Source organism: Sander lucioperca, chromosome 13 (assembly GCF_008315115.2).
Source record: "Sander lucioperca isolate FBNREF2018 chromosome 13, SLUC_FBN_1.2, whole genome shotgun sequence".
Lineage (NCBI taxonomy): Eukaryota > Metazoa > Chordata > Actinopteri > Perciformes > Percidae > Sander > Sander lucioperca.
Window position 1 is genome coordinate 32,479,130 of NC_050185.1, and position 27,914 is coordinate 32,507,043.

The following is a 27,914-nucleotide window of genomic DNA, read 5'->3' on the forward strand; positions in this document are numbered from 1 at the left end:
ACGTTCAACAGACAGGTTGTTAACAAGCCAACAGTAAAGGGACAGTTGACATGATTTTACTATTCACCTTCATTTTTTTCACCCAAATAAATTTGATTAATCTGGAGCTTTGTTTACAACCTGTCTGATGGTCTGACTGCTTTTTTTTGTTCTGGAATACAATCCCCACACACACACACACACACACACACACACACACACACACACACACACACACACACACACACACACACAATAAATAAGACAAAAAGCAAAGCAAAACAAACAAAAAACCCTCATTAACTCATCATAATGTCATATAAAAGCTGCATTTCTGTATCAGAAAGTACAGGGTTTGCTGGATGAATTTATTTTTCAGGTAATGTGTAAAGCGTTTGTTTTTTTTATATATGTTGCATCTCTTGGCACTTCCACTTCTTTTTAGCTGTGTAGCTTCATTCACAGATCTCAGCAAACAGTTTTCAGAGATTTATTAGATATGAATGATGGCCAAAACTCTACAAATATGACCCAAGTTGTAAAAAATGTATCATCAAAGCCTTGAAATGCATTTACAACTCTTGCTTATTTAATAATTGTTCCTATTAAGAACAACTCTCATTACAATGTAAATCTTAAAAGATACGTATAAGGTACTGCGACTGGGCACTGGCCTGCGAAAGGCATTTTCATGTACTTTGTCAAGCTGTAGTAATCATGCACTTATGAGTTATAAATGAGAAAAAGGTTTGTTTAAGAGCAGAACCATCAAATAACTACAATTGAAAGCTTTTCTCTTTAAATGCTGAAGGATGAATAATGAGAAAATAGGAGAGCAAAATGATAAGGAAACCTCCTAAACCTCCTTATCCTCCACTGTGTGCTTGCAGAGTGCCGAAATTCTCATAGAGATTAAATTCCCCTCACTCTGCATCTCAGTTCAGGGTGGGGGGGGGGAATAAAAACACTGGCTGCCTTGAAAGAGAGAAGCAGCTCTTCATTTAGCACGGTAAACAAGAAGCTTTGAAGTCAGCCATTTAAAATAGGATTTACATGAATAAATAAATCGTGTGAGCTCCAACACTGCTCATGAAATCACACAAGAAGGCAGACGGCTTTGGGGAATCATCTGTGATGCCAACACACATGGCACTGCAAATAATATTGACGTGTCATAGTCTGGGAATTATTAATAAATACCACAATACACCTGCTCTGTTTTTGTTTTAACTCTGCAGCAATCTAATATATGAGCATTCATGATCTTGGGAATGTTTCCAAGTATGAATGTTATTATTTGATAAGATGAAAAACAATGAGAGTTTATATTAAACACCACTTTATTGATGCCATCATTCACGTTGATGACTCTTCTCAAAGCCTCTCTCTGTCCTAAAGTTGTATGAATGAACAATGAGATTCCTTTTTTCTTTTCAGCGTTGAAGATGTGCTTCACAACCCTGTGCTTCACATCCCTATGTGTACAGTATAAAATAATAATAATAATAATAATAAAATCAAAAATCTCTAGGGATGGGGTCGATAGCATTTTATCGAGTCTGAATCCTTTTAAATCCCTTATCGCATCTCAGGTTTAGCTGTAAACATTTGCAAGTAATTAAAGGTTTAAATAAGATATGTAATCACCTTTTGTTGGCGGAGGAGGCAGAAACACTACAATATTTAATGGCAGCCTAGTTTATGTTCACAACCTTTACACATCCGGACTGTGGAGGTCGGACAGAAGCGGTACGTTAATGTTTTTTTTTTTTTTTCTTTCTCAAATCTGTGTCATAATTAATTTCAGACTGGTGGTTTGAGACTGAATAACTTGACAGAAGGGAAGCAACTGCTGACCCTGATTAAGCCGAACATCTCTGCTTCCACTCTGTGTAAATGTGTTCCACTGGTGAAGGCGCCGGTTTGTCTCAATGTTTTCCATTGTAAATGAAAAACTAAATGAGAGATAAAAGGTTTCATAAGAGATTCTTTAACGTCGGAGCTTAACAGATCTGGCTATCGGAGCCCATCCCTAGTCCTCCCTCCTGGTCCTAGTCACCTGTCGCCTACCTGACTGCTCTGGTTACATGTGTGTGTCATGGATGGAGAACAGAAATGGACGTCTGCAGTGCTGCCTGTCTCTGGATCAGTCTTTGCTTACATGATTGTGACAGCCACTGTTTGGTTCCATGTCTTGGAAGACCTCTCAAACCGGCTTTTCATCTTCCTCCTCCCTCCTGAAACTTATCGGTATGGCGGTTCGGGCTGTTGAGGGTTCGGTCTGTAAAGCTGCTGCACTCTCACCGGCCGCCCGTTTGCCGGCCAGCCACCTGGTAACTGTCCGATGACTCTGAGGCCAACTGGCTGACCGTGTACTGGAAGAGGAGTGCTGGGGCTGAGGATGTGGGTCTGTCCCAGTTGGGGTTCAGATGGGGGGATGCTACTTTGATAGCTTGGAGCTGAGGCAGGTGGAGAAACGGGGTAATGAGGGAGGAGGATGGCTGGCGTGAGGCCGTAGCGTACCTGGAACACTCTAAGGGGTCCCTGTGCTACGAAGCCGTTGGGCCGCTGAGGCTCCTGAGGCTGCTCCGAGTCCTTCTTAACCTCTTTGCTCTCCTCCGCTCTCTTGGTTTTACTCGACTGCCGCTTGGCCTGCGCGACCTCCTGCATCTTCTCCGCTTGAGCCCGGCGGATATGATATGTTTTCCTGGAGCTTTGGAAGGAGTCCAGGAACTCATCCAGGATTACGTTTCCCTCCATGAATTTCTCCAGCAGCTCCTGTGAAGCAGGGTAGATAAATAAACCGACATCAGCGGACAGGACAACACACAAAGGGAGGTCCGACCGCGGGGAAGCGTTCAAACAAACTCCTCTAAGTATAAAGAGGATTTAATTAGCTCGGGGATGTTTCCCCATGAACTTTGGCATAGTTTGGCCGCTACACAATTTCACTGTGAGTACATTTGACTCAGCTAACAAAAGGTCCATGTGTCCATGTGCTGCAACTGTTACTTTTGGCAACGCTTGAAAGTCGTGTGATCTGTCTCTGTATGTGTTCCCAGGATGTGAGAAGCTTTGTCTGGTTGAGCGGAACATTGAGGACAGAAGTTATATTTGTGAAGTAATCACTGCATAAACCACAATGATTGTTTAAAAGCCAATTGTGATTTAGTTTTACAGGCCTGGGACTAAAAAGAAGCGGGTTTATTCACATTTTCGTCATTTAATTACATTCTCAGAAAGAGTGGGACGCTTGTAGCCAAAATATAGTGCTTTATGTGAGTTTACGTGCAGTGAGGGAGTAAAGATACTGTTGGCTTTCTAAAGTAGCCTGATCATGTAAATGGAGGGATCCACAATAGAGGTAAGGGATTAGACAAACATTTCGGCTAGTGGAACCTAATTTCATTGTCATGTATAAACAACATAAACAGGTCTCAAACAGGGTTTTACAAAAACAAATTTGCATGACAAAGATTTTGTTCAGGTAAGGTATCATATATGTGAGATCAGAGTGGTGCGATGAAAGGAAACGCTCAGCTGTATTTCTGATAATTTCATGCAAAGTCAGACTAAAAGTGAAACTGACACAAAGCTCTAGAAGTCTAAATGTATCGGTTTCCAGCTTACTGTAAAAACCATACATTTATACTCTGAGGAAACACTGTATATTCATCTGAGTGTGCTTTAATCTGGTAAAGAAACCAGGTTGTTTCTAGTTTCTATTATGAGTCAAAGATCGAGTTACTGTGAATAAAGAGTTCGAGAATGAGAAACTGTGTGGAGAAGGTGAATTATAAACAAATAATTGGTAAGCAGACATTTTTTTGACATAAATTACATTTCTTTTTAATTTAAAAACATATTTATGCAATAACTAAATAAAAATGCTACTTTGGGACCAAACTATGACCAGGTTTATGAATAAAAACAAAATGACAACTTAGAAAACTGATTAACATGGTATTTTGTTCATCTGATATAGTTAGATCTAGGAGGTGCAACAAATGATTATTTTTATTAGAGATTGTTTGGTCAATAAAATGTCAGAATATTGTCAAAAAGGCCAAAAGCAGCAAATACTCAAATTTAAGAAGCTGGAACCAGCAATGTGTCCTGCCTTTTTGCTCAAATATATATAGTTTGATCTAGGGCTGCAACTTACAACTAATCTGGTGAAAATGTTCTCAATTAAATCAAATATTTGGTCCACAAATTGTCAGGGAAAATGCCCATCACAATGTCACATTTTCAGTTTATCACGCAGAAAAGCCGAAAAACCTGCATTTGAGGAGCTGGAATCATCAATTTTTTGGCATTTTTGCTTGAAAAAAATCGTTTCTCTTATTAAACCTCATGAAAAGACAAAAACCAACAATGTGTTAGTCTGTCTCTTTATACTATCCGACGTCCCTACCCTGTCTGAAGCCCATTCAGTCTACTGACGACATAAAAAAAAAAAAACTCTTTTAAAAAAGGCACAGTATTTGCTAAAACTGCCGGCCACTGTCGTTTTAAGCAAATCAAACAGTAGTAAATACTGCATTTTTTGGGTACTATTTTTAGCTGCATATTAATAAACATTTACGGCAGCAGGATGGTGTATGTGAGATGAAATCAAAGTAAACTAATGTAATGAAGGACATGTCACTAGTGCAACACTGTGGCTCATTGATGGGTTTTAAGTTTTTGAACAATGGAGCTCCTTGACATAAGTTATATCGGGCTTTGGCTATACAAACAATTAAGGAAAGATTTGTTGACAATGCAAAAAATATAGAACATCAATATTTTTATTACGTGGTACCTGCTCGCCTCTACTCTACTCTACTCTTTTGGTTTTCCATTACGAAAAAAAAGTACCTGGTACCTGCCAACAGGTACTTTTTTAGTATCACCTCCGTCGAGGTTCCAAGCGAGCTGAGGCGATACCAAAAGGTGACGTGAAAACCTGCAGACTACTGATTGGTCGGAGAGAATCGCCACTAATCACTGCGTCATCATTGCTAGCGACAGACGGGGGTGTCCTGAACAAACCAGCCATTTTTAAATTGTTTAGCCAGCGTTTTTTTTTTTTTTTTTTTGCTGTCTCCAGCTTCATTTGAAACAAAATTTGTCTTCTGGCTGTGGCCACGCTCAAGGCTCAGGCATGAGCCGGTACTAAATCTGCAATGGAAAATGGAGGACGGGGCACAGCGAGCTGAGCTAGTACTTGCAGTGGGTAAGCGCCATAAATGTTAATTCTCACGTTGTTCAATGTCCTTCCATTAACAGTCACTTGCCACTGGCCAACCCTGTCGTGTGATTGGTGGAGTTTGTGGTTTATTACATCTCCTCCCACTGTGTCATCCCCCACTGTGAAGGGGGAGTTTCTCCATCTGGTGTGGACGCCGTTAAACAACCTTAGGTCGCAGTGAACATCTGTTACAGGCAAAGCTCATTTATTTTTAATGTAATCGATTATTAAAAAATTAGTCAGAAAATGAATTGATCAATTATTAATCGTTTGAGTAATATTCTCTGATGTCAGCTTCTCAAATCTGAGTTTTTGGTGCTTTTGTTTGTCTTCTATGACAGTAAGCTGAATATTTTGAGGTTTTTCCACAATATTCAGATGTATTTTACTGACAAAACGATTCATCCACAAATTATCCTGAAGATTGATTTATCAATTAATCTAATGCGACCCTAGATACAAGTATACAGATGAACAAATACCACATTGATCAGTCGTCCAAGTTGTTTGTCTCTGATTTTTTATATTTTGTTTTGATTCATAAATAAAAAATGCCCTTAAACTTGGCCATTTGAATTAGTTATTGCAGAGAATCTTTCATTAGTTCATGCCAACAAAATATATCCTTATCAACAGCTAATTACTATTTAATTATATTTCAGCTTCTCCACACAGTTTCTCACTGTTTACAATCTCTGTATTCTCAGTAACTTGATCTTTGACACATAATAAAAACTAAAAACTTGATTTCCTTTATCAGATTAGGGAATTAAAAGAAACATGGTGGATGTATCAAGATTTCTGCTGGAGAATACTTCATTATTAAAAAGGTGCTCTAAGTGATGTTGGGTGACGTTACTTCTTGTTGACGTTCGAAGTATTGTCAAACAAAACGGAGGCTAGCTCTCCCCTCCCTCCTCCTCATCCTATCCCCTCCCCCTCCCTTCTGTGCTTCTTGAAATTAACGCGCATTGTGGAAGTAGCCTACGCGCTAACGCTGCTGCGGTGATGGCTCAACCAACTCCTTCTTGTCGGTTATTGGCTGGAACACTGTTTGTTATGTTTGGTGGTGCAGGTTGGCGGTTTGCTTTTGTTGCCGTTTGTGGAGCCTGGGCTATCTACAGAGACCGTGTTTTTTTTACAGTGTGTTCAGGGGACAGGCAGCTAGCGGATAGTGAGGAGATGTTTGCTGTATGTGACAAAAAATGTAGCCTAAAAAACGTGTGACATCGCTTAGAGCACCTTTAAGCCACAAAGGTATAGTATATTATATGAATATCATGCTAATCCAATACACTTTTTGTCAAATTCATGGAATATCTCCTCATGATCACCTAGCTCTCTATTTTCTGTGTGCACTGAAAAAAGAAATTGGTCCTACACAGCCCTGGCTGTGTAAATGCAAAACACACAGAAAGGTGCGCACGAGCCACAAAACACTATTCCAGCTGATGCGTGCAAGCAAGTGATGGGGGTGGGGGGGGGAGAGGGAAGCAGCGGCAATGGGGTTATCAACAAGAAGAGTTGGCAGAAATACATTAAAAAAAGGAAAAGGACTATAAAATACAAATTAAAAAAGAACTTGTATGACCGTAACCATAACCTCGTCTGTTTGCTATTGTTTGTGATGGCTGCTCCCAACTTGTTGGCTTTACAGCAGTAGCAACAGTTTGCTAATCCACAACCTAATGTGAGCTAATATCAACTTTGCCATATATCTTTTAGTCAGCAGAGACACTTACAGAAGTGGTCGCTATGGCAATGCACGTCCATGAATCTGGGGGTGCTGAGATTCTGAAGGGGGGGGGGGGGCTGTTGTTGTTTGGCAGCTGGGTTCAAATAAACAATCTCGGCGCAGCATTGCTTACCGCACCTTTAACCAGTTTTTTTTTTAAGGTTTTTTTTGTACCTGTGTGTGCATGACAAAAACAACAACAAAACATCACTATGGCAGCAGTGCAGTCCCTAAGAACATCAGTCCCCTCTTGGCAGCAATCTGACAGCTTTAACACATAACCATCAGATAAAATGAAGCTGTGAACTCGAGTTAAAACCCAAATCGCTCTGTGTGCCCTCACATATCTGTGAAAATAAAGGCAAAACAACCTTACTTTAAATGCTGAGGTGTGATTTAAACCACTGCAGCCCTCTTAGGAGTGACTTATACGAGCACAGAGGACAACAAGAAGTTTTGTTTCCTCCATCAGTTTTCATGTTGGTACCTGACGAGGAATCTTCCTAATAAGGAAGCTTGTTTGACTTTAGGCAACAGAAGAATAAACGGTTGGCCAGAGCCTTTAAAGGCAGGGATTTTTGTCTGACACTGAGGCCAAGGGAAAACATGCTTTTCCCGAATTTCACGTTCACAGTGGCACGGTTGTGATTACTTCCGAATAGGGATGCACCAAATCCACTGGTTAACAGAATACCGAATCCTACTCCCATCCTCAGTCCATTAACACACACATTAATGAGGTAAACAACGTCTAAACTACATTTAAATACTAAAATATTTAAATGTAACAACTTAATGTTGAATTCACACGTTCTTTTCACATCGTAGGAAAGCACATCGCTATCGCCAGATGAGTGACAATTTTGTTTGGCAAATTTTTGCTAACCAGTCTATGATGAAGGTATGTTGGGTGGGTGAAATTAGAAAGCTAACGAGCAGTAGAAAGGCTGACAGCCCATGAGAGGCACTGTCTGGTTAACACACGTTTTTAGCTGTGACTGTCCTTCCTTTGCCGTACCTGGGGTTGCTGCGTTTAGGCTGCTGTCTGTAGATTCCTTCATGTGCGGCTAATATTCTTTCAGATGTTTCATACGCAAATGTTTGAACAGCGGCGATGTTGTGTGTTGTTTGGGGTCCTTGCCACCGCAGGACAGGTCAGCATTGCGGGTTGGGCGTGTGGCTCGACTTGGGTCGCCTTCTTTTGGCTGGGGGTGCTGCTGGGCAGCGCTTTTTCTGCTAGCGAGTTCCATTTTCACTTTCTCACAGCCTACTGCAATAAACGGTCCACCTACGTAAACACCTTCCCGTAATCAACGCCGGCGCCATTACGTCGACCAGCGTAGCACGCGCAGTGCAAGCGTAGGGTTCGTTAGAAAAAAATTCTAAGGTTTCGGCAGAAACCGAACCCAGTCAAAAAGCCCAATATTCGGCCGAATCCAAACCCGAATCCTGGATTCGGTGCATTCCTACTTCCGAATTCTGAAAGAGGTTTTGGAAACCGCTGCATTTCTTGTCACGAAAATCAAGATGGTTTTTCACTGAAGGACCGACCCTCCGAGGGCTGAATCTCAAACAACTTAGATCAGAAGAGATAGTCACAGAAGAGACAAAGACACATCTATGTATTGATTCAGGTCTACTAAAACACAGAGCTAGGGTTAGATGCACATATATTTTAAACTGCTACGAGTGTATTTATCGAGATAATCGAAGGTATAAAATAATAGACCTGTACCAAACATTTACTGATACGTCCGTGTCATATACAAATGTACTGAGGCTGAGCGAGGCGGTTTGGCATGTTCTGGGTGTTGCTTAATCAATCAGTGGGACAGCCTTTCTAATGACTGAGTCATGGAGGTATTGATTGCAGCCGTGCGAGGTGGGGGAGGTGTGCTGAGCGAATCAATTCAAGCCTGGAGCAGCAGTGTGGGTTTCATCTGTGAATAACTCTTCCTCGCTGTCCTGATTGATGCCAAAAGAACATGCAAGATTTAAACAGGACCACTTGTTAATGCATCATTTGAGCAGAAGCGATTGTTATTAATTATTTTAATCCTGCAGCTCGAGCTTTTTGTATGTGATGCATAATCAGGACAGAGATCAATCATGCAGACTGTCCAAATATAATTGTTTTTATTCCAACAAGATAGTATATGCATAAGCCAACACATGATTTGATCTTGGAAGTCTAACTGGAAGCACAAAAAACATCCATTTTGCAGTCCATTTAAAATAAATCTATCATTGTTTTTTTTTATGTAACTGTATGCAATAAAAGATCTTTGGAGAAACATCAAAAATGCTCCTTTAGCCCTTTCTTTACAGGGGCACTTGCTGAAATAATGCTGCTTCATTCCCAAGATTAAATAGAATAGAAAGATATACAGTATATATATAAATCCTTAAAACTGTAAAATCTGAATACAGCATTGAACAGTATGTGCAGGGGTTTCTGCAGAGACTGCCATGGTGGGAGTGGGTTTAGTTGCTCTCAGATGTTGTACTGCTCCCTGAATGTATATGCCTCATGTCTTTAGAGATCAGATTGCACAGTGAGTGGGCTGTCAGCTAGACTGCAGGCTGTTCAAGAATCATCCACTGTTCTGCCAAAGTGATGAAATACTGTTTGATTCTCACCAAGAACAGAGAAAAAGAGATCAATTTTAGGAGCTTTTTGTTTGTTTGCTTTACCTCTGACTGCTCCTCAGCATGTGCCACCTCTTCCTGCAGGAGGTTCTGCGCCGTCTGCAGGCTGTGCTTCTGGACACGAGCCTCTGCAAAGACAAAGACACATCACTGATGCACGTGTAGAGAGGAAGATGAGGTATTACGTCACTGGAGTTGGAAGAAAAATCCAGTGACCAAGAAACCGCAGCAGAGAAAATTATTTTCCAAATCACAAAAGAGCCTTGAGGGTATGTGCTGACGAGGAGATGGTGGTGATGGGGTGGACGGCTATTGGCCTGTAAATATTACATTTTGAGCTATTTTGGGAAGCTGGTTTTAGTTTGGTTCGACCACGAGACAGAAACCCATTTTGGAGTCTCAGTTTTGCCATCTACTCATTACTTTCTCAAATACAACATTTAGATGTTTTCCTCTTCTTTTAAATCTATAAAACTTGCAATCATTTATCCAAGCTCTCTTTAACATCGTACCTTAACAAGAATGCCTGAGAGCTCAGTGTTCATGTTCACACAAACAAACACCATGTTTGAATTATTTATGTTCATGTCAATACAACAACAAAGGAATGAAAGGAGCCTTAACAAAAAGATCGAGGCAAGCAGCTCAAAAAACCACCTTAAATATAATCTGCCATAGAACATTCAAACCAGCACATATCAACATTATGTCAAGAACGAACAAGCAATGACACTATGACTGACAATATATTGTTTTGTCATTGTGATGTGCATTAGGTCAGCAAACTGTTCAGTAATGGATGCTTGCAAGAAACAACTGTACTGTTCACCTTAGTTTTCCCTTCATATAAGTTTGTCTAACCTGTGAGTGAAAATAAAACCTGTCTGATCGTCCTCAGCACTGTCACCATGTTCCCAGATTCCAGCAGTTAAAATGGCCAGTACAATGTTGTTATTACTGATAGGAATGGTGGCCAAAACTACAAAATGTGACCCACGTTGTAAAAACAAAAAAATTAAGCAAATCCCCAGAGCCTTGAAATATATTAAATTTTACTTATTTAAGGATATTTCCTACGAACATGACTAAAGTTAAATTAAAATTTGATTGTGCTGCCCTGGTGGCCGTGGGGTTAAGGTGCAAACCATAAACCACAACATTTGGTTATGTTGTTTTCCATCTCTGAATGCAGAATCTCATTTCCTGTCATCTCTTCACTGCTAATAAAGATAATAAAGCAAAGGTTTTCAAATTGTGAGGGAGAGTTGACATCAACATGGTCAACAGTTGGAGTTGCAGCAAAGGCTGTTACCCACAGTTCATAAAGGCTGTTAAGGTACTTTAAATCCATTAGTGCCCGATTGCCACAATTTGCGTTCCTGTGGCCGGGTTGGTGGAGCGGGCGCACGTGTGTAGAGGTTTATTCCTCGGCGCAGAAGGTCCGTGGTTCGAGTCCGACCTGTGACGGTTTCCTGCATGTCTCTCCCCTCTCTCTCCCCTTTCATGTCTCGGCTGTCCTGTCCATTAAAGGCAGAAATGCCCCCCAAAAAAATGTCTTTAAAAAACAAATGTGCATTCCTCTTCTAAGTCATAACTCAGTCAAATCTAACCAAACAGACATGATACACATATCTTTAGATTCTGTGTGACTTTAACTTCCCGAGGATATCATTACCTAAAATGTCCACAGAATTCACTGAAAAAAGACCCTTGTTAAAACCTAAGAACTTGCCTGACAATCATAATTTTAGTATCAAAATAATCTAGTGATAGTTGTCTTAATGGATAAAATGCAGACAGGAACTGCTAATATCTAATTTGGCATACTTTTAATGGTGCCAATTTGCCAAAATGTAAACAAATTTGCTCATCTTTAAAATTGTATAGTTTCTAATTCCACTTCTATTCTTATTTAAGTTTGATATACATCTTATTGTTTATTTTTTACTTTCTCTTTTACTTTATGTAATTTATGTCCTTGTGGTGCTGCAACAACCAAATTTCCCCTCTGGGGATCAATAATGGCTTATCTGATCTCATCTCACGTAATGTCTTAACGGGGCTCAACTTGTAGCCCAGCTTGAAATTTGCTTATTTTATCATGAAAAAACAAACACAAAACTACACTTCCACTAGTGCCACGTCTAAGTGACGACCAACACATACAGGCAGAAATGGCCACAGCCTGCTTGATAAATATGTATAAGCACAGCAAATACTCAGCATGTGTTCACCTCCTGGAGATTGTGGCCGGTCATCATTTTAAACACGCTTGACCCAGCTGACTGCCAAGTGTGTCTTGTACCTCCAAGATATGCTGTGACATCCCTGCTAACCCCCACACGTCAGACTGGGTTCAGTGGAGTCTGAGGGGCAAATAAAGGTCATAGTAATGACCTAATAACTCTAAGCCCCTGAGGCAAATCTCTACAGAAAGAGAGAAAATAGGCATTGTGTGAAGGCAGTTGTAATTTTAGTTTCACTTGAAATGTTCCCCGCTTGTCACTGAAGTAATGCAGTTTGGCAGCCAAATCATTCACAAAGATCTTTAAAAGGTGATAAATTCCCTTCGATGTCACCCCAGCATTAATAATCCATCGCTCCACGTTACATTTCAGCGTTCTGGCCGTCAATGTGTGAACATCGAGTAGTAAAAAGCAAGAATACATTAATGAATGGCCCTGTTTATGACCCCACACAGCAGATGTGGGGAGATGGGGGTGTAATGAAAGGTGACAGCCAAGCAAACAAATACACCCACAGCAGCTGTATGTGACCTACATCTGAGGAGGTGGAGAGTGAAGGGGGTGTGGAGTTGACCTAGAGGCCAGTGCAGCGCACAGCGTATAGTGCTGCACTTACAATGGTGTCGGTGATAGAGTAACACGCTTCGTCTGGGAGCAGATATGAGATGATGAAGAGTCGAGACAGTCACACTGCTGGATTGAGCACTGTGAAGGCTATAACCAAAGTTTATCTGTATAACGTTTCCCTAAAAGGCCCTTATTGACTAAGCAACTGGCTTTGGGTAAATGCTTCACACCAGACATTTAAGATAACTTGATTGGAGCTGAAACGATAAGTCGATTAAATTGATCAAATAAACAATGTATATTCATATGTTTACAATGTTCAAGTCATCTGACAACATCCGGTCGTATGAGTATGTGATACAACACAGGTTGATGTGCATCAGGGTTGGGTAATTGCTTCTATTTTCATGCGTCCAATCGTGGTTACTCAAGATCGCAGATAGACCATCCAATCGCCAGGGGGAAAGCGGAACGCCTTTTATTATGCAGAATTTAAAACCTGAATGTCATTTAAACGGGTGAGTAATAAATTTTAAAAAAAAATCACCCCTGCCCTCTCCATCTTGGGCGTGGCTCAGCATCTGATAGAGCTTTGAAACGTTTAAGCTTTCAGCAAGCAATAAAGTATACTTGAATAAACATTTATAAAAAAGTGTGAAGATAAATAAAATATTTAAACATTAAAAGAATCGATTTAATAGCAATGTCTCCTCTATATAAAGATATAAAATATCTTTGGGTTTTCGACTGTTGGTTGCATAAAACAAGCTAAGTGAGACAAGGCTAAAAGTGTAAAGTGTCAATGATATCTGCAGCTAATTCAAGCAAAAATGAAGATACCTTGCCAAGGACCAGAGTGCCTGTCAGGGATAATTTCTGACTTAATGGAGAAACTAGATAAAACCAAAACCATTCTGAATTATACTCACAGACGGCGCCAAACAGAGGGATGAACAGCGGTTGGTCAGACAGATGGACCAGCTGGCATCACCTCCCTTTGACCCCACTGTTAAAAGGGTCAGTTCACAAATCTTCAAACTACGGAAAACATATTTTCCTACTTGACCCTCTTGTAGCATCGATCCAGGCAGATACTTTTGGTTTAATATGTCCAGGTTTGAGATTTCTGCCTGTAAATGGTTTGGGTTGGAAGTACTTTCTACTGAAGAAATAGTCCTTATAATTGCTGATAATCCTCAGAACACAGTGTCAGCAAATTTTAGAACATCGACACTGTTCCTGAAAAGAGATGTTGCTGTTGAATTAGTTAATCACCCTTTGCTGTGCTGTGAGGACCTAAAATGAAACCAAATCATCTCCATTGTACCTGGACAAATATAACCCAAACTATCATGTGGTTGATAAAATAAGTGTATTTTAAACAGAATTTTTTTAAATGACAAACTGCCTCACATTGTAAGTGCAAACTTAGTGCTAAAATGAATGGTTGATGAACAGAAATTAAATTAGCAGTTTGTTAATTAGTTGATGTTATTTATTTAAGCAAAAACTTTTCAAACGTCGATATTAACTGGTATTCTTAATCTCCTGTGATTGTTTATGAATATATTTAGGTGTTGGGCTGCTGATCGGACAAAACAAGACATTTGAAGAAGCCATGGGAGCTATTTTTGGACATGTTAGATCTAAATGATTTATCAGTGAATCTAGAAAATAATTGTATAAATATAAAACTGTTTGCACAGCAAATGTGAAGTTTTGCTGTGTCTCTCAGTTTTATACCAATATAAATTAATAATCTTTGGATTTTGGTTCAATAAAACAAGTTATTTAAGGCATCAGCTTGGGCTCTGGGAAATGCCGATTGGCATTTTTCAGTTTTTCAGCATTCCAAAAGAAAATGCTTAATTAATACATTCCTCGTATGTGTAAATGTACTTGGCAAATAAAGATAATATTATAATTATACTGTCTTTCACATTGTAAATTGTTACATCATATTGTAACTGATGTGGTACAACAGCATTTGCACAATGCATTTCAAGAATAAAACACAGCCTGTTACGTACTCTGCTAATCTAATATCTTCCGCATAAACAGGCAGGATACTGAGTTATAACCAGTCTGGTGTGTGTGTGTGTGTGTGTGTGTGTGTGTGTGTAGATGTGTACTGTGTGTGGTTATTATGTAGCAGCTTGGTGTCATTTGCAAGTAATTTTAATGAAGGTAAACACAGTGGATGGTTGTGTGTAATGGTACTACACTGCGACGCTGCACTTCAAAAATCAAAAAAGGCTGCAGTCTTATTAACATGTATCTGTTCTGCAGACATTCCTGCTTTGAATCACATTAAACGTTATTTTTTTAATGCCTAATTAAACACATCTACTGGTTGACGAGTGTTTCACTTAAATAGTTTATTTACATTTTAGGCATTAATCCATTATGCAGCTCATTTAGTAAATGATGTTTTTTTGTGCAGTGTGCAAATCAATCACATCAAAGAAAGTGGAGCTGCTCATTTATCATGGAGACAATTCTTTAAAAAGCTTCTGTAACAATGTATGTAAGGTTGGTAAATGCAAATAACGGTTGGACTGATTTACTGTACTGAACGGAAATGTCAGTAAAATATCAGTGCACAATTGCTTTTCTTACAGCGTCCATCTTGCCCTTAAGCACAACAGATTTCCACGTTTCATGCCTGACCTGGCTGCCGCTAACATTGTCTCTGGTCAAAGGCTGATAGATATCAATGCAACTAACTGATGAAGCGCCAGCTGGAAACAACACAAACATGGGGACTCTACTGTAATGAATGGTTAAGAGAAATCAAGTGAAGAAATGCAGTTTAACACGCCGGGCAAGCGTTCTGCTGCTGATTATACACAAATAGGTCAGGTTATTACAGATGGGGCATTGCAGGGCATGGATGTATCCCAGGCTTGAAAATTAGCCAGCGAGTCAGCAGTGAATTATACCCCTGCAGCACTCCAGGCTCATGTTTGTCCTCTACTAACACAGCGTCAAAGCACGGCAACCTGAGAGGCTTTGTGTAACATCCTACACAAGTGTGATAACAGCTTCACAGCTTCGTGCGAAGTGTAACACTTTGCTATTTTCAAGTTAATTCATGAATCTGAGCTGAATGCTGCCACACTCTACTGAGAGAAACATTTGCAACACGCTTTATATATATATATATATATATATATATATATATATATATATATATATATATATATATATATATATATATATATATATATATATAAACGTGAGATAATTGGTAAATTTTATTTTACTATTTAGAGGTTGACTTCTCTTCTGAGAAACCAAGGGAGGATCTCAACAACAAGCAACTGCATTATTTTACCTGATTCAAATAATGTAGAATCAAGACAAAAGATGCTACGTATTTTGTTAAAACTATGTTGACCACAAATAGATGGAATAAATTGATTTAAAAAAAAAAATTAAATCACAGATATTAGATATTTTCCTCAAATCATTTAACCCTAGTGGAAACAACAGGGAGAACCCTTGACGACTTCCCACCAAACACAAACAGCCAATTATGTTGAAACGCACAACCAAGCCGAAAGTGTCTCTACTTCACCCCTGTGCTTTGTCTGACAGCTTTACCTAACTGCTACTGACTGTTGAGTAACACCCCCCAGCTAAAGAGAATCTGACCTGGCAGCAAAACACCTCATAAATCTAAAATGTCTGCAACAAGTTGAGAGACACAAAGAAACATTCAGATCTTTTACATCATTTAAACCCACAAGTGACTTGAATAATGCTTTTATTCAAATCTGAATATGGAAAGTCCCAAACAAAAAGCTTGGTTACGAGACACCATTTGCACTTTGCTCTCCAGCTACAAAACAGTCAGCGGGGTTCCCGCAGGAAGTCAGTATAAAAGCCATGTCTCACAGTTCACATTCACTTAGTTCTGCTATGATGGCAACAAACAAACCCAAAATCCCATTTTGATGACCACACCCAACATCACAAATCCAAGTAAGAAAATAAGACAAAGCGAGTACAGTCCTGCAGTAGGATGTTCAGAGGCTGACCTGTACTTGTTCTGTGTGTACTAGTGGGTGTGTGGAGGATTTACTGTGTGGTGGTCGGTGGGTAAAAGTTCAATTTGATATTATAGTTTATACATTTTTTGGTCACAAAACAAATGTAATTTCTGCACTTCCGTGGTCTTCTGATGTAAAACAAGGATTGGCACATGGATTACAGGAGATAAAAGATTTGGAAGAACGGAAAGGTGCAGTCTAGCCGTTTGTCAGTAGACTGAAGAAGTCAAACAGCTGAAACCATTCATATTAATGGCATCAAATGATCCGCCACAGTCTTCCTACAATGGATTGACTTAACTGATGCCAGCAGCCAAACAGGAGGCTGTTGTGACATGGCTTACAAATGGTGTTAAAGTTGCTACAAAGCTGTCTTAGTGGCATGGTTCGCATAGTTAAATGGTTCTTAGTCGCAACAGGGAAGAACTACGCAACAGAGATAAACACCATCCATCTGCTATCAGCCATTTCAATTTAGGATGTGCTAGGTCATGAACAAAGCTACATTTTTTTGGTTTTGGAGTGTAAAAAAATAAATAAAAGAACTCGACTGAAGCTGCTCTCAGCTGAAATATTGGTACGGTCAACTGTTTTAACAAGCATTTCTAACTGTATAAGTGCAAAACCTAGAAGCTCTTACTTTTTGATTCATACTTAGTGACACCATATCTGACACTATGTGTTGATGTTTTAAATAGCACCGCGGCTGCGCCGAAAATATCTCAAAGTGATCTGATGCTGTCAACATTCGACCTATTATCCATTAATATAAAAAAGTAGGCCCAACACATGACCTAATATTGCTTTTTATCAGTTAGTGTCTCTGAGTGATTTTTTTTCAAGTTACTTCTTAAAGAAGTCACAACATCTGCAAAAAATTCACTGACATGTCTTTTTCTCTTCTTTTCTCTCAAGGCCCGGACACACAGAGCCGATAATCGGCCGTCGGACAGTCTGGCGAGGTCAGTGACACGAGTCTGTTCGGTGTGTTCTGTGTCGTCGTCCATCCGAGGGGGCGTCGTCCTTCATTTTGGCCGATTTGACATGTATAATTGGCGGGGCAGGCACTGCCGGCAGTCTGACCCAAATGACCCATCTGATTGGTAGAGTGTTAACCCGGAAACGGGGAGCGGAATGAGCGTGACTAGAGTCTCTCAAAATCTGACGAAAATCTTTTAAACTGACCTTTGTCGATTTGAAATGAAGACAGATTCAGCAGCTTAAAATGTTTTCAGAAACACGTTTCGGTGAACTATTTTAGTACAATATAAGATCGTATTCTGAACAAGCCACCATGACAGTCTGTCTTTGAATTTCCGGAGAAACAAGACCCATGTGACGGGTTCGTCCAATCAGCTGCCGGTTTTCATTTTTGGGCGACAATACAGATTAGCGCCCCCTGCTGTTATGGAGACGTATTACGTCTCGTCTCTTCAGTGTGTTCTGAGGCATTTTTTTCGGGGAGACTGATCAGACCAACTGCCTTTTCTGCTGACGGTTTGCCGTCTGGTTGGTGTGTAAGCAGCTTTAGGGCAGGCCAACGGGAAACCCCACCAAGGCCTTTTTTTTAATGCCAAAAATAATGCCAAATATCCATTTGTGATTCCCCTATATTAATTCTGTAGCAGCGCACTGCTGTGAGTCCATGAACGAGGCAACTGTCTCGTAGTTACTTCACGTCTGTAACAGCAGGACAGCCGAGTGTGTTATCTAAACTGCAAAAGTAAAAAAAAAAAAAACGGTTACAAACAAGCTTGGTAGTGAACGACAAGCTAACGTAATGACATGCTGCGGTGGTGGATCCAATTCATGCAGATGTAAAGAGTGGTTCAATGTTGATTTCGGAAGACAACTAATAAATATGTGTTAAACTGAGAACGGAAACCCCCCAACCTAGGTGAAACACTGGTTTAGGCAAGATAAGGTTTAGGAAAATATCATGGTCTTAGTTTGATATTGAAAATGTCAACAGTTACTTAAAGCACAAGATAAGAAGTGTTTACTATACTAACTTTATCAACATTTAACCAAAACCAAGTACTTTTTGTTGCCTAAACCTAAAAGTCCTGCGCTCTGTACGCCCACCATGTGCCCTGACCATCTCCCTTGAACTCAAAAACTGGTATATTCTTGGCAGCAATTAAATTTCTTTCAGGAGCATGTAAATGTAATGATGAAATGTAAGAGACAGGGTTGCTTTAAAAGAACAGGGCCATGTGTGTCTGATCTTTATCTTTTATCTCAAAGGTTTGAAAGCCAGTGCTGGTGATTAGCAACTAGGCTAGCAGCAGAAAAAAGCAGAGGGACATAGATGCCAATAATAGTTGTGAGAAACTAGAGTAGACATTATGAAACACTCAAGGTCTCGACTCCACCTGGGGACCAAAACCATATCACACTCTTCCAGCTTTCTCTGGTCACAGATTCCCATCCACCAAACAGCAGGATGTATTAAACAATACAGCTGTCTGCCTTGATCCACTCCAGTTTGTCTCTGCTGCAATTTCTCGCCTATTCCCTGCCCATTCAGCTTTCTCTTCTTCTCCGCCCTTGTTGCAAAAAATGAGAATCAGATGTTTTGCAGAGGAAGAAAGGATCCCACCCATCCTGCTTTGCTTGGGAGGTGGGACAGCATCTGTGTAATGCACGCACACATTGACAGGAAGTTTAACATTCCACCCAACTTCCATCACTGGCCGGCAGCTGAGGCTGTAGCACAAAATCTTTTCATTACAGTAAACCAAGAACTGGGCCTGCTCCATAAAAGCTTACACTCAACAGTCATAAATAAGTAGCAGTTGAAATTACCTCTGAAAATTAATGCAGCAGGATTTATTTTATCACCTGCTCTTGGCTTGGCTCTGTACACTGTGAGGAATTGCTAAAGCTTGCCCATGAGGCTTAAAATTTAAGGCAGAGGATTAGGAAAACATCCTCTGGTGCTGCCTTATAGCTGCCCCGTCAAAAGCATGACTTGCCTAAACAAAGACAAGGCCCCTTTCACCCCACAAATTCCTTGACAACTGCTGCAAGCTTCCTGCTGGCATTTGATATGCTCCATTTCGTTCCCATGACCAAAACTCCAGTCATGCTGAGGCTTTTTCGTTGAGCAGTGGAAGGCTCGTCTCACTGACGCTCTAAAGCCTTTCTGTACTCCGATGTGAAATGTCCCTTATTCGCTGCACCAGCGAGTGTCACAGTGAGTCAAAAGTGATTGAATTGTGCTTTCTATGTCTCAAAACGTGCAGTAAAGTCTGTGTGTCTAATTGCAATTACAAGGTAAGACAATGTGGAGCCACTGTGGGATAGCATGTATAATTAGTTTTAACCTTAAGTGGTTAGGATGCACCCTTTTCTTCAGTCTTATGTGAATTCTTCTTTTGGTTTGTTTTCACTGAAGTCTAGAGAAAACCTTATGAGAGCTCTGTGGTCATTTAAGTAAATAAGAACTACAACAATAGTCAACTGTTTAAGGTCATAGAGAAAAAGAGTCCAGAAAAATGGCTTTTAGAAAGCAGCTTTTCAGCGCTACACTTTCACTTAGCAAGGCCATATTTACCTATCCAGTCCTGGAATCCGAACCAGTGACCTTGTCATCACAACCACACTCCTCTTAATTTATGTCTCGACAGTGATCGTCCACTGGCATCCTATATAAAACCAGAAACATCCCCCCCCCCCCCCCCCCAGCAACCCTCCTCCTCTTTGTGTCTTCAGTGGTGGGTCAAACTCACCACGCTGACTCTGTTTTTCCCAGCATGTGGTTGCCAGGTTGGACAGTTCCCGGTATTTTTCCGCCAGTTGGAGTTTGCCGTTATAAAGTCGGGGTTGTCTGGCGAGGCTCTCTTCAGCTAAGCTTCGATTGGTCGTCTGCAGCATCTCCCTGTCCACTTGAAGCTCCTGAAACTGTACAAAGTCAACAGATTATTCTATCATGCATGCGATACGACTGTGTAGTAGTGTGTATTTGTTGCTTTTCTCCATTTCATATAATTGTAAATGGAATATCTTTGGGTTTGGACTGTTGATCGGACAAACAAGACATCTGAAGATTTTGATCTTGAGCTCTGGGAAATTGCGATGCACACTTTTCCCTGACATTTTGTAGACCCATTCACCCTTTTCGTAGCGTTAAAGAGGCGCAGAGGGCATTTATGCAGAAAAGACCCTATAAATGTTTTATTTCTCTACAATTAAAGAAAAGTTATTTTGGTGACTTGCAATAAATTGCTGAAAGACAGTCCCACTGGTTCTTGTTTTCTATACAACATACAGAGTTAGACCCACTACAGCTGCATGAACTCATACACCCTGAATCACCCCAGAGGAAATTAGTTTTTTTGTGTATTTAAAAGCTAGGAGCTGCCTGACACAATTAACTGTTTGAATAACTCTTGTAGGCAGACTACTTGGTGAAGTGCACCTGCTGAAAGAGGGAATAGGGTCAATCAGTCCCATTCTTGGTGCACATCACCCCAAAGCCAGCCCTGGGAATTACACTGGTATCCTTTCAGTCACAGACTTGCTTCCTTAAACCACCATCAATGGGTAAACTAGACTTTAACTTTAACAGAGCCATAACAGACAAAATGATGGAGGAAATAGAAACTATGACAACTGGGCAAGTCACTGTCACAATCTCCCCATCCAACTGACAGACTACAATACTATAAGGAGGGGGGACACCCTTGTATTACTATAGTCACCTGTTAGTGACAGACAAAGATGAGACATCAATCATTAAAAACAGACACCTGTTCTCCAATCAACTGCTGCATGACATTGTATGACTTTAAAGTAGGTCACTTTTGAAAACTGTTACTATTATTTATGTCGTACAAATAGACCTTTTTAGTTAAAATCAAAGCATATTGTAATAAAAAAGCCCTTTCAGCTTTTGTGCTGTTTAACTTGAGACTGATGTTCTTTTATGGATTGGTAAGTGAGTTTTGAAAGCTACAAATTTCAAAACCAAGGCAAACAATCCTTGAGTCATTGGGATGGATTTTTGCTGTTGAGGATTGAGAGATGGTGGTCTGGGTATACTTGAGGGGGAGGGGTCACTGTCACTAGACCATAAAAAAAGCTATAAATAATTAAAATGAACGCCACTCCCTGTCTTGCCTAACAATACAGTCACTACATCGCTGTATCACGGTGTCTCAAACACTGACATAAAGCCACTTTGTGAGCTTCACACGGCAAAAATCTGAATCGTCTTTGACTAACCCATCAAGTCAAAGCATTCCTGTGATTCTGCCCAGCCGGATACTTTTCTTGCTCAATTGCTTTCTTTCAAGAGTCAGTCACTTAGAGCCTGAAGGCCATTTCATTGAGTCCAGAATTGTACGGTGCATCTGTCTCACATTTTACGGGTCATCAAAAGGATGCACGAGTCCTAAGTTCAGAGGAATTTGCAGAATGTGCCCTGTAGTCAAAAGAAGGTCTGTCTGAGTGCAGAAAGAGATACTACAGATCCAATGTCCATTCTGAAAAATGTCCCTGCAAGAATAAGATAACACAGCTCGTTTCAGACCTACGGTCCAATCATTTGTCCCGTTTTTCTTAAACAGGAGTTTAAACGGACGCTCCATTTCCTGCTTTGGCTAGTCCGCCCCATTTATCAAACAACTGCTGCAGTCTTCAGGGAGCGTTTTGTGTTTTGATGCACGGGCTGTAAAGCCGAGCTGACAGTGTTTACCATCCTTGACAAATGACACTCGGGGAGCACTTGAGTGTCGGGAGTTCTGCACCGGAGACGACGACGAAGAGGAGCAGCAGCACTGTTGTTTTCTGTGGTTCAACATGTGTGACCACATGAAATGCAGTAAATAGGTGTTTCTCTTTTATCTTAAATAGGGCTTAAGCTTAATTAGGCTTCTGCAGTCCAAAGCCATCAATTGACGTATCAAGCCGAAATTGACGGTCTGCAAAGACACTGACAGGGGGTGGCAAAAGTCTTTTCCATGAAAGAGAATTCTTGATGTAACACCAGGCCTGTACTCAACTGAGAGAAATGAAGGGCCAGCTTGATAACTCTCTCTTTGCACCATTTTGGATGAGTTGAAGGCTTAAAGCAGCTATAATCAATATTTTTATAAAAACAACTGATTAAACGACTATGTGCAATGTGAAAAGTGTCTGACAATTCTGATTAACCCGCTCTGCACTACCTGCTCGAAAAAAGTCATAGTATATTATGTCGAAAAAAGCCATAGTATAGCATGTCGAAAATTTTGAAAAAAAGTAGGGCTGTCAAACAATTACATTTTCTTAATCGCGATTAATCGTTGAATTTCTATAGTTAATCGCGATTAGTCGCATGTCAATAAAGAACAGACACTAGCTAATGAACATAGTGGAGCATTAAGCAGCTAAGGAGTCTATATTTCTATATTTCTCAGGAGTTGGTGGACAACAAAACGGAGATAAAAGATATTGAATATTGGACTTAACATTGGACACAAGTCCAGATAAATGCTAATGTTGCTGTGTGTCTGCTGGATGTGTAAATAGGAAACCGACTGCTGAAAAGTTCACCATATGTCAAAAGTTATAAGGAGATTATATTGTCAGTGTTGTGTTTACAGCTTGTCATCGCAGGTAAAAATGTTTTTTGAGGTCGCTAGTTTTGTTATCTTTGGACAGAGCCAGGCTAGCCATTTCCCCGTTTCCAAACAAAGCTAACACCCTGCTGGTTATATTTAATAGATAGGAGAGTGGAATTGATCTTCGCAACTACAGTAACGCTCTATTTCTTTAAATTATATCTAAACACAAACAGCCATACAAATTGTGGTTTTAATATGGAACTATCTGATAGAGTAAAGAATAAGTAAACAAAACTATAAATCTGACCAGACATTCAATACTAGCTTATTGTGCTTTTGATACTCAGTGCTACAGACGCATTGAGGTCCAAAATGATTACATGTTTTATGTACCCTTTTGATATGACTTTTTATACCTTAGTTTGTTAGTGCGATTCTTGTTGCACTGGAAATATGTACATGTACTGCAGCTTATTGCGTGTGCAAGCTATGAGAACATAAGGAATGCTCCTCCAGTAAGGCTGTAGCATTCATAATGATGAATCATCATGAATGATTGAACTCAGTGGTTTACATAACATTCATCATTAACATGAGATTAATGAAGCACCCTGCTTCCAAGAGCTCATATGGAGATGAGACATGTGCAGCCAGTTGGCCATGATAACCACGTGGAAAATAACTAAGTACATTTACTCTGTGCCACCTTTACCAGCTGCAACATTAAAGTAATGAAAACATTACTAGGGCTGCAACTAACAATTATTTTCATAGTCGATTAATCTGTCGATTATTTTCTCGATTAATCGATTAGTTGTTTGATCTATAAAAATGTCAAAACATGGTGAACAATGTGGATCAGTATTTCCCAAAGCCTAAGAGGACGTCCTCAAATGTCTTGTTTTTGTCCAAAACTCAAAGATATTCAGTTTACTGTCACAGAGGAGAGAAGAAACTAGAAGATATTCACATTTAACAAGCTGGATCAGAGAAATCTTATTTTTTTATAAAAAAATGACTCAAACGATTAATCGATTATCAAAATAGTTGGCGATTAATTTAATAGTTGACAACTAATCGATTTATCGATTCATCGTTGCACCTCTAAACATTACTGCATGAATAATTACAATCTATAGTAATAATATCATATATATTATTCAGAAATGGCCCATTCTGCATATTGAGTACTTTTGGAACTTAAAGTATATTTTGATGCTAATAGTTTTGTACTTTTAAGTAACATATTGAATGCAGGGCTTTTACTTGTAACAAGAGTAATTCTGTACTCCATTTCCGCTACTTTTTTTTAAGTAAAAGATCCTACTTCCTTCACCACTGAGGATAACACACAGGCCTAGTATATTACTGGGAGACAGGCTACTTACAGGACAAATGTCCTCTGCACAACTCAAGCTCTGTATTATTAGTTAATGACAGACAAATGGGAGCCTGAATGAATAGTTGCTAAAACACCCCCAAGCTCTCTGTATCGTGGCTCTGAGTCAAACTGCTCTGCTCCCAGGGGGGGAGTATTGTATGACCTCTTGGTGAGATCCAACCACTGTGGCTCCATCATCCCAATTCATTCACAGAGCTAGGTTTCAAATGTCACATCTTAGGCGCCACGGACCATGCAAATAAGTAATGACTTTCTTTGTTTTCTCAGCAAAATCACATGACATTCAGGTTTGGCCATATCAAAGCAGAAGACTGTAGTTGAAGACAGCAATGCAAATTTGGTTCTCAAAGTGGGGGATCCAGACATATCAATTATTGAATCTCCTAGTTAATTAACTCCTTGGATGTTGGTACAATAACAGTGAGAACATGTATGACAATAACACACACACACACACACACACACGTAATATTTCACTAGACACACTGTTGTTATCAGTCCACCCATAGCTGTGAAAGCCATGCAATTCTATAGCCTACTGAATCCTGACTCTTTTCTGTTTGAGCACCCCCTTCGAGGCAAACCTAAGCAAAATGGGGACCATTAAAGAGTTTGGGAACCACTGGTACACTTTGTGTGTGTGTGTGTGTGTGTGTGTGTGTGTGTGTGTGTGTGTGTGTGTGTGTGGTCATGTAGCCTCGAAACGTGCCTCTCTGACATGGGGAGTAGGCATGTGGAATTCCATTAAAAAAATCTGGCATTTTTAATTTACCATGTTAAAGCTACACCCATGAAAGAATACGTTTTAAGATGTTTTTTGATTGTAAAGAGATCAATGCTCAATTTGGCATTAATCCAATACACCAAGACCCAACTTGCTGCAGTAAAAGTACATTTTAATTTAGAACGAACTGCTCGCCGACGTATCTTTTGAGGGAAGAGGACTGAGGACGACCAGTTGTAAAAGTTGGAATTGTGTTCAAATAAGTCTTGCTATGTATGCTGAAGTAATGCCGAATTGTACAGTAGGCCTATGCAGTAAGAACTCTAATACTTTCTCAAGTCATATTCTACCTTATGTGTAAGTCCTCTAAGGGATGAAACACTTAATTGCCAGATTTTTAAAAAGGGAGTTCGGCGTAAGGACTCAAGCCACATAACGGCGCGTATGGGGTCTTCAACACCTCGATATGATGCTTCCTGCACGATAAGAACGCTCGCAAATTAAAACAATCACTTGTACAGACCGCACAAAAAACCCTCTTAGTTTTATATTCGCTTCAATAACGTTAACTAACTTACCGCAAATATTAGGAGGCTGGTTCATGGAAACGAATTGGAAATCCGACCACTCGCCACGCAGACAATCGATGAGCCATGTATAGCGGATTTGCGTTACACACCGCACATCAAATGACATAAACGTTCATTTTCAGCGAAGAAAAAACGGTGCAGAAAATGCCTGAAACCGCATCATTACCGTTAAAGGGAGATATTTAACAAAGGGTTGAAAAAGCTCAAATTCCTTAAGGCACTTTGGTTCTTTGGGGCAACAGAGGATACCTTACCTTTTCATTGAGTCGAAGGATTTGGTCCATTTTGTCGTCGTTTTGTAAAAGCTCCCTAAGCTCACTTATGCTTAAAGCTCTGTAGCCGTCAGGGCAAGTGTTTGCCTCCTTCAAGTTGGACATTTTATTCCTTTAAAATGCGGCTGAAGACGGTTTACGAAACAGAAAGTCCGCACAGCGGTTACATCTCGCTCACAGTGGAATGCGATGCGATCAGCCCGCATGCAGCAGGGTCAATACACAACCCTACTAATCGTCAACCGTTGCACTTCCTGTCAACACCTTCAAAATAAAATAAATGTCCCGCCTCAATGCTCTGAAAAGTCTCGCATTGCCAGACCTTGAAGGACAAAGAGATAAGATAAGCCTTTTTGATCCCTAGAGGGGAAATGTAGGTGTTGCAGCAGCACAAGCACAGAAACAAGTAGATAAATACAGAAAAGTAAAAAAATATATATAATTATAATAATAATAATATAGACTACTATAAAAATGAGATTAAGAATATGTATAGGCTACACACAGTACCCGCAAACAGTGTTGTACTTCAACTAATAGTGCAATACTGTCTCTAGCAAGGTAGCATTAATTGAAACATGCACTCTTTGCATATGTTCTCCCTATTCAAGGATTTGCACATTTTTATTTGTTGCTGTAAAAGTGTTAATAAAGGTCCTGTGAGGCATTTCATTATTTATATTTTCACCAAGCTGTGGCACAAATTGCCCTCAAAGGCTCATTACTCAATTTATAACACTAATGCAATCAACACAAGACAGATTTTAATCATGAAATAAAAAAATGTTATGCATCAATATTCATTTTTATTTTATACTTTCTAACTGTATTTCTAACAATTAATACTAATAATAACGTTCATGCTAATATGAGCTTCTTCTATCCAAAAAGTGACCGTCACTTTTTTTTTTGTTAGCTCTAGCTTGACTTCCGTTTTAGATTTTTCAAATTTGAAGTTCTTATGACAACATTTTTTCTTCTATAATTTAAAAGTCTGAGAGCCATTCATTGATAACAACAGTTACTCTTTATAAGAACCTCTTCATACGAAAATATAATTGTTTGTGTGTAATGTATTTGTCAATAACTATAACTGCTGCTGAGTGCTAAAAGTAGAAAGTGTTGAGTGCAAAAATAATCTTTAATTGTGGTCATATTTAAAGCTATAGTGCGTAGTTTCTGTCGCCCCCATGAGGAATTCTAAGTAATGACATCCACATGATACAAACCTTCCGTGATCATGCTTCCCCCCACCCCTCCTCCACGCAGTTGCTAGTAGCCAAGGAGGACACGGAGGATTAAAAAAATATGGATTCTTCAGAAGAGGTATTTATCTTTACTCGAGTTTCTACGCGCAAAAGTCAACAGACGACACCAATTTCTAAACACAGCCATGCTGAGAAATTCAGAGAGAGTTGTGTGGAGCTGATAGTCTTAATTAGCTTTGCATCAACTCATTTGGCAATGGCTTAATTGTAACGGACAATCATTATTACAAAACAGTTGTACTAAAGCTTTAATCACCATTTAACTTCAATGACCTTAATGTGTTCGGGCAGGCGAAGACTTTCACCTACTTTTTGTGCATTTTATTTTGTTGGCTTGCCCCGTCTCTTTGATGAGCCCTTTGTGTCATTAGTTTACTAAACCCTAAACTGAGGCATTCAAACCCACTTGTACCCGTTAAACTTCTCAGGGCCAAGTGAAGCAGTGACTAATGAATGACAGGATATTATTATGTGGTCACTGGAGGGATTATTAGACATATGTAGGTCACCAAACTATTGGCTTAGGGCACTTTTTCGTAAACAGAGTCAAAATTATTTTTTATAGATTTTTGCCCCATTTTCAATCTTATATTTGGACTTAGCATGACCAGCCTGAGGCATAAGCATATACTAGCCTATA

At 39.8% G+C, this 27,914-nt stretch overlaps 1 protein-coding gene across 1 annotated transcript; it reads right to left on the reverse strand.

Moving 5' to 3' along the window:
- Positions 1-402: 402 nt before the first annotated feature.
- vps37d (VPS37D subunit of ESCRT-I) lies at positions 403-26,262 on the reverse strand. Its single transcript, XM_031308226.2, has 4 exons — positions 25,989-26,262; positions 20,202-20,373; positions 9,645-9,727; positions 403-2,757 (listed from the first exon to the last, which is right to left on the reverse strand). The coding sequence occupies exons 1-4, from the start codon at positions 26,109-26,111 to the stop codon at positions 2,224-2,226; spliced, it is 912 nt and encodes a 303-aa protein (XP_031164086.1). The 5' UTR covers positions 26,112-26,262; the 3' UTR covers positions 403-2,223.
- Between the last annotated feature and the right edge of the window lie 1,652 nt (positions 26,263-27,914).

Excerpts from the sequence above, each read along its gene's own strand:
- vps37d (XM_031308226.2), bottom strand. The coding sequence starts at position 26,111 with ATGTCCAACTTGAAGGAGGCAAACACTTGCCCTGACGGCTACAGAGCT. Across the intron at positions 20,374-25,988 it reads TCCTTCGACTCAATGAAAAG|TTTCAGGAGCTTCAAGTGGA; the intron begins GTAAGGTATCCT and ends GACTTTGTACAG. Across the intron at positions 9,728-20,201 it reads GGAAAAACAGAGTCAGCGTG|AGGCTCGTGTCCAGAAGCAC; the intron begins GTGAGTTTGACC and ends TTGTCTTTGCAG.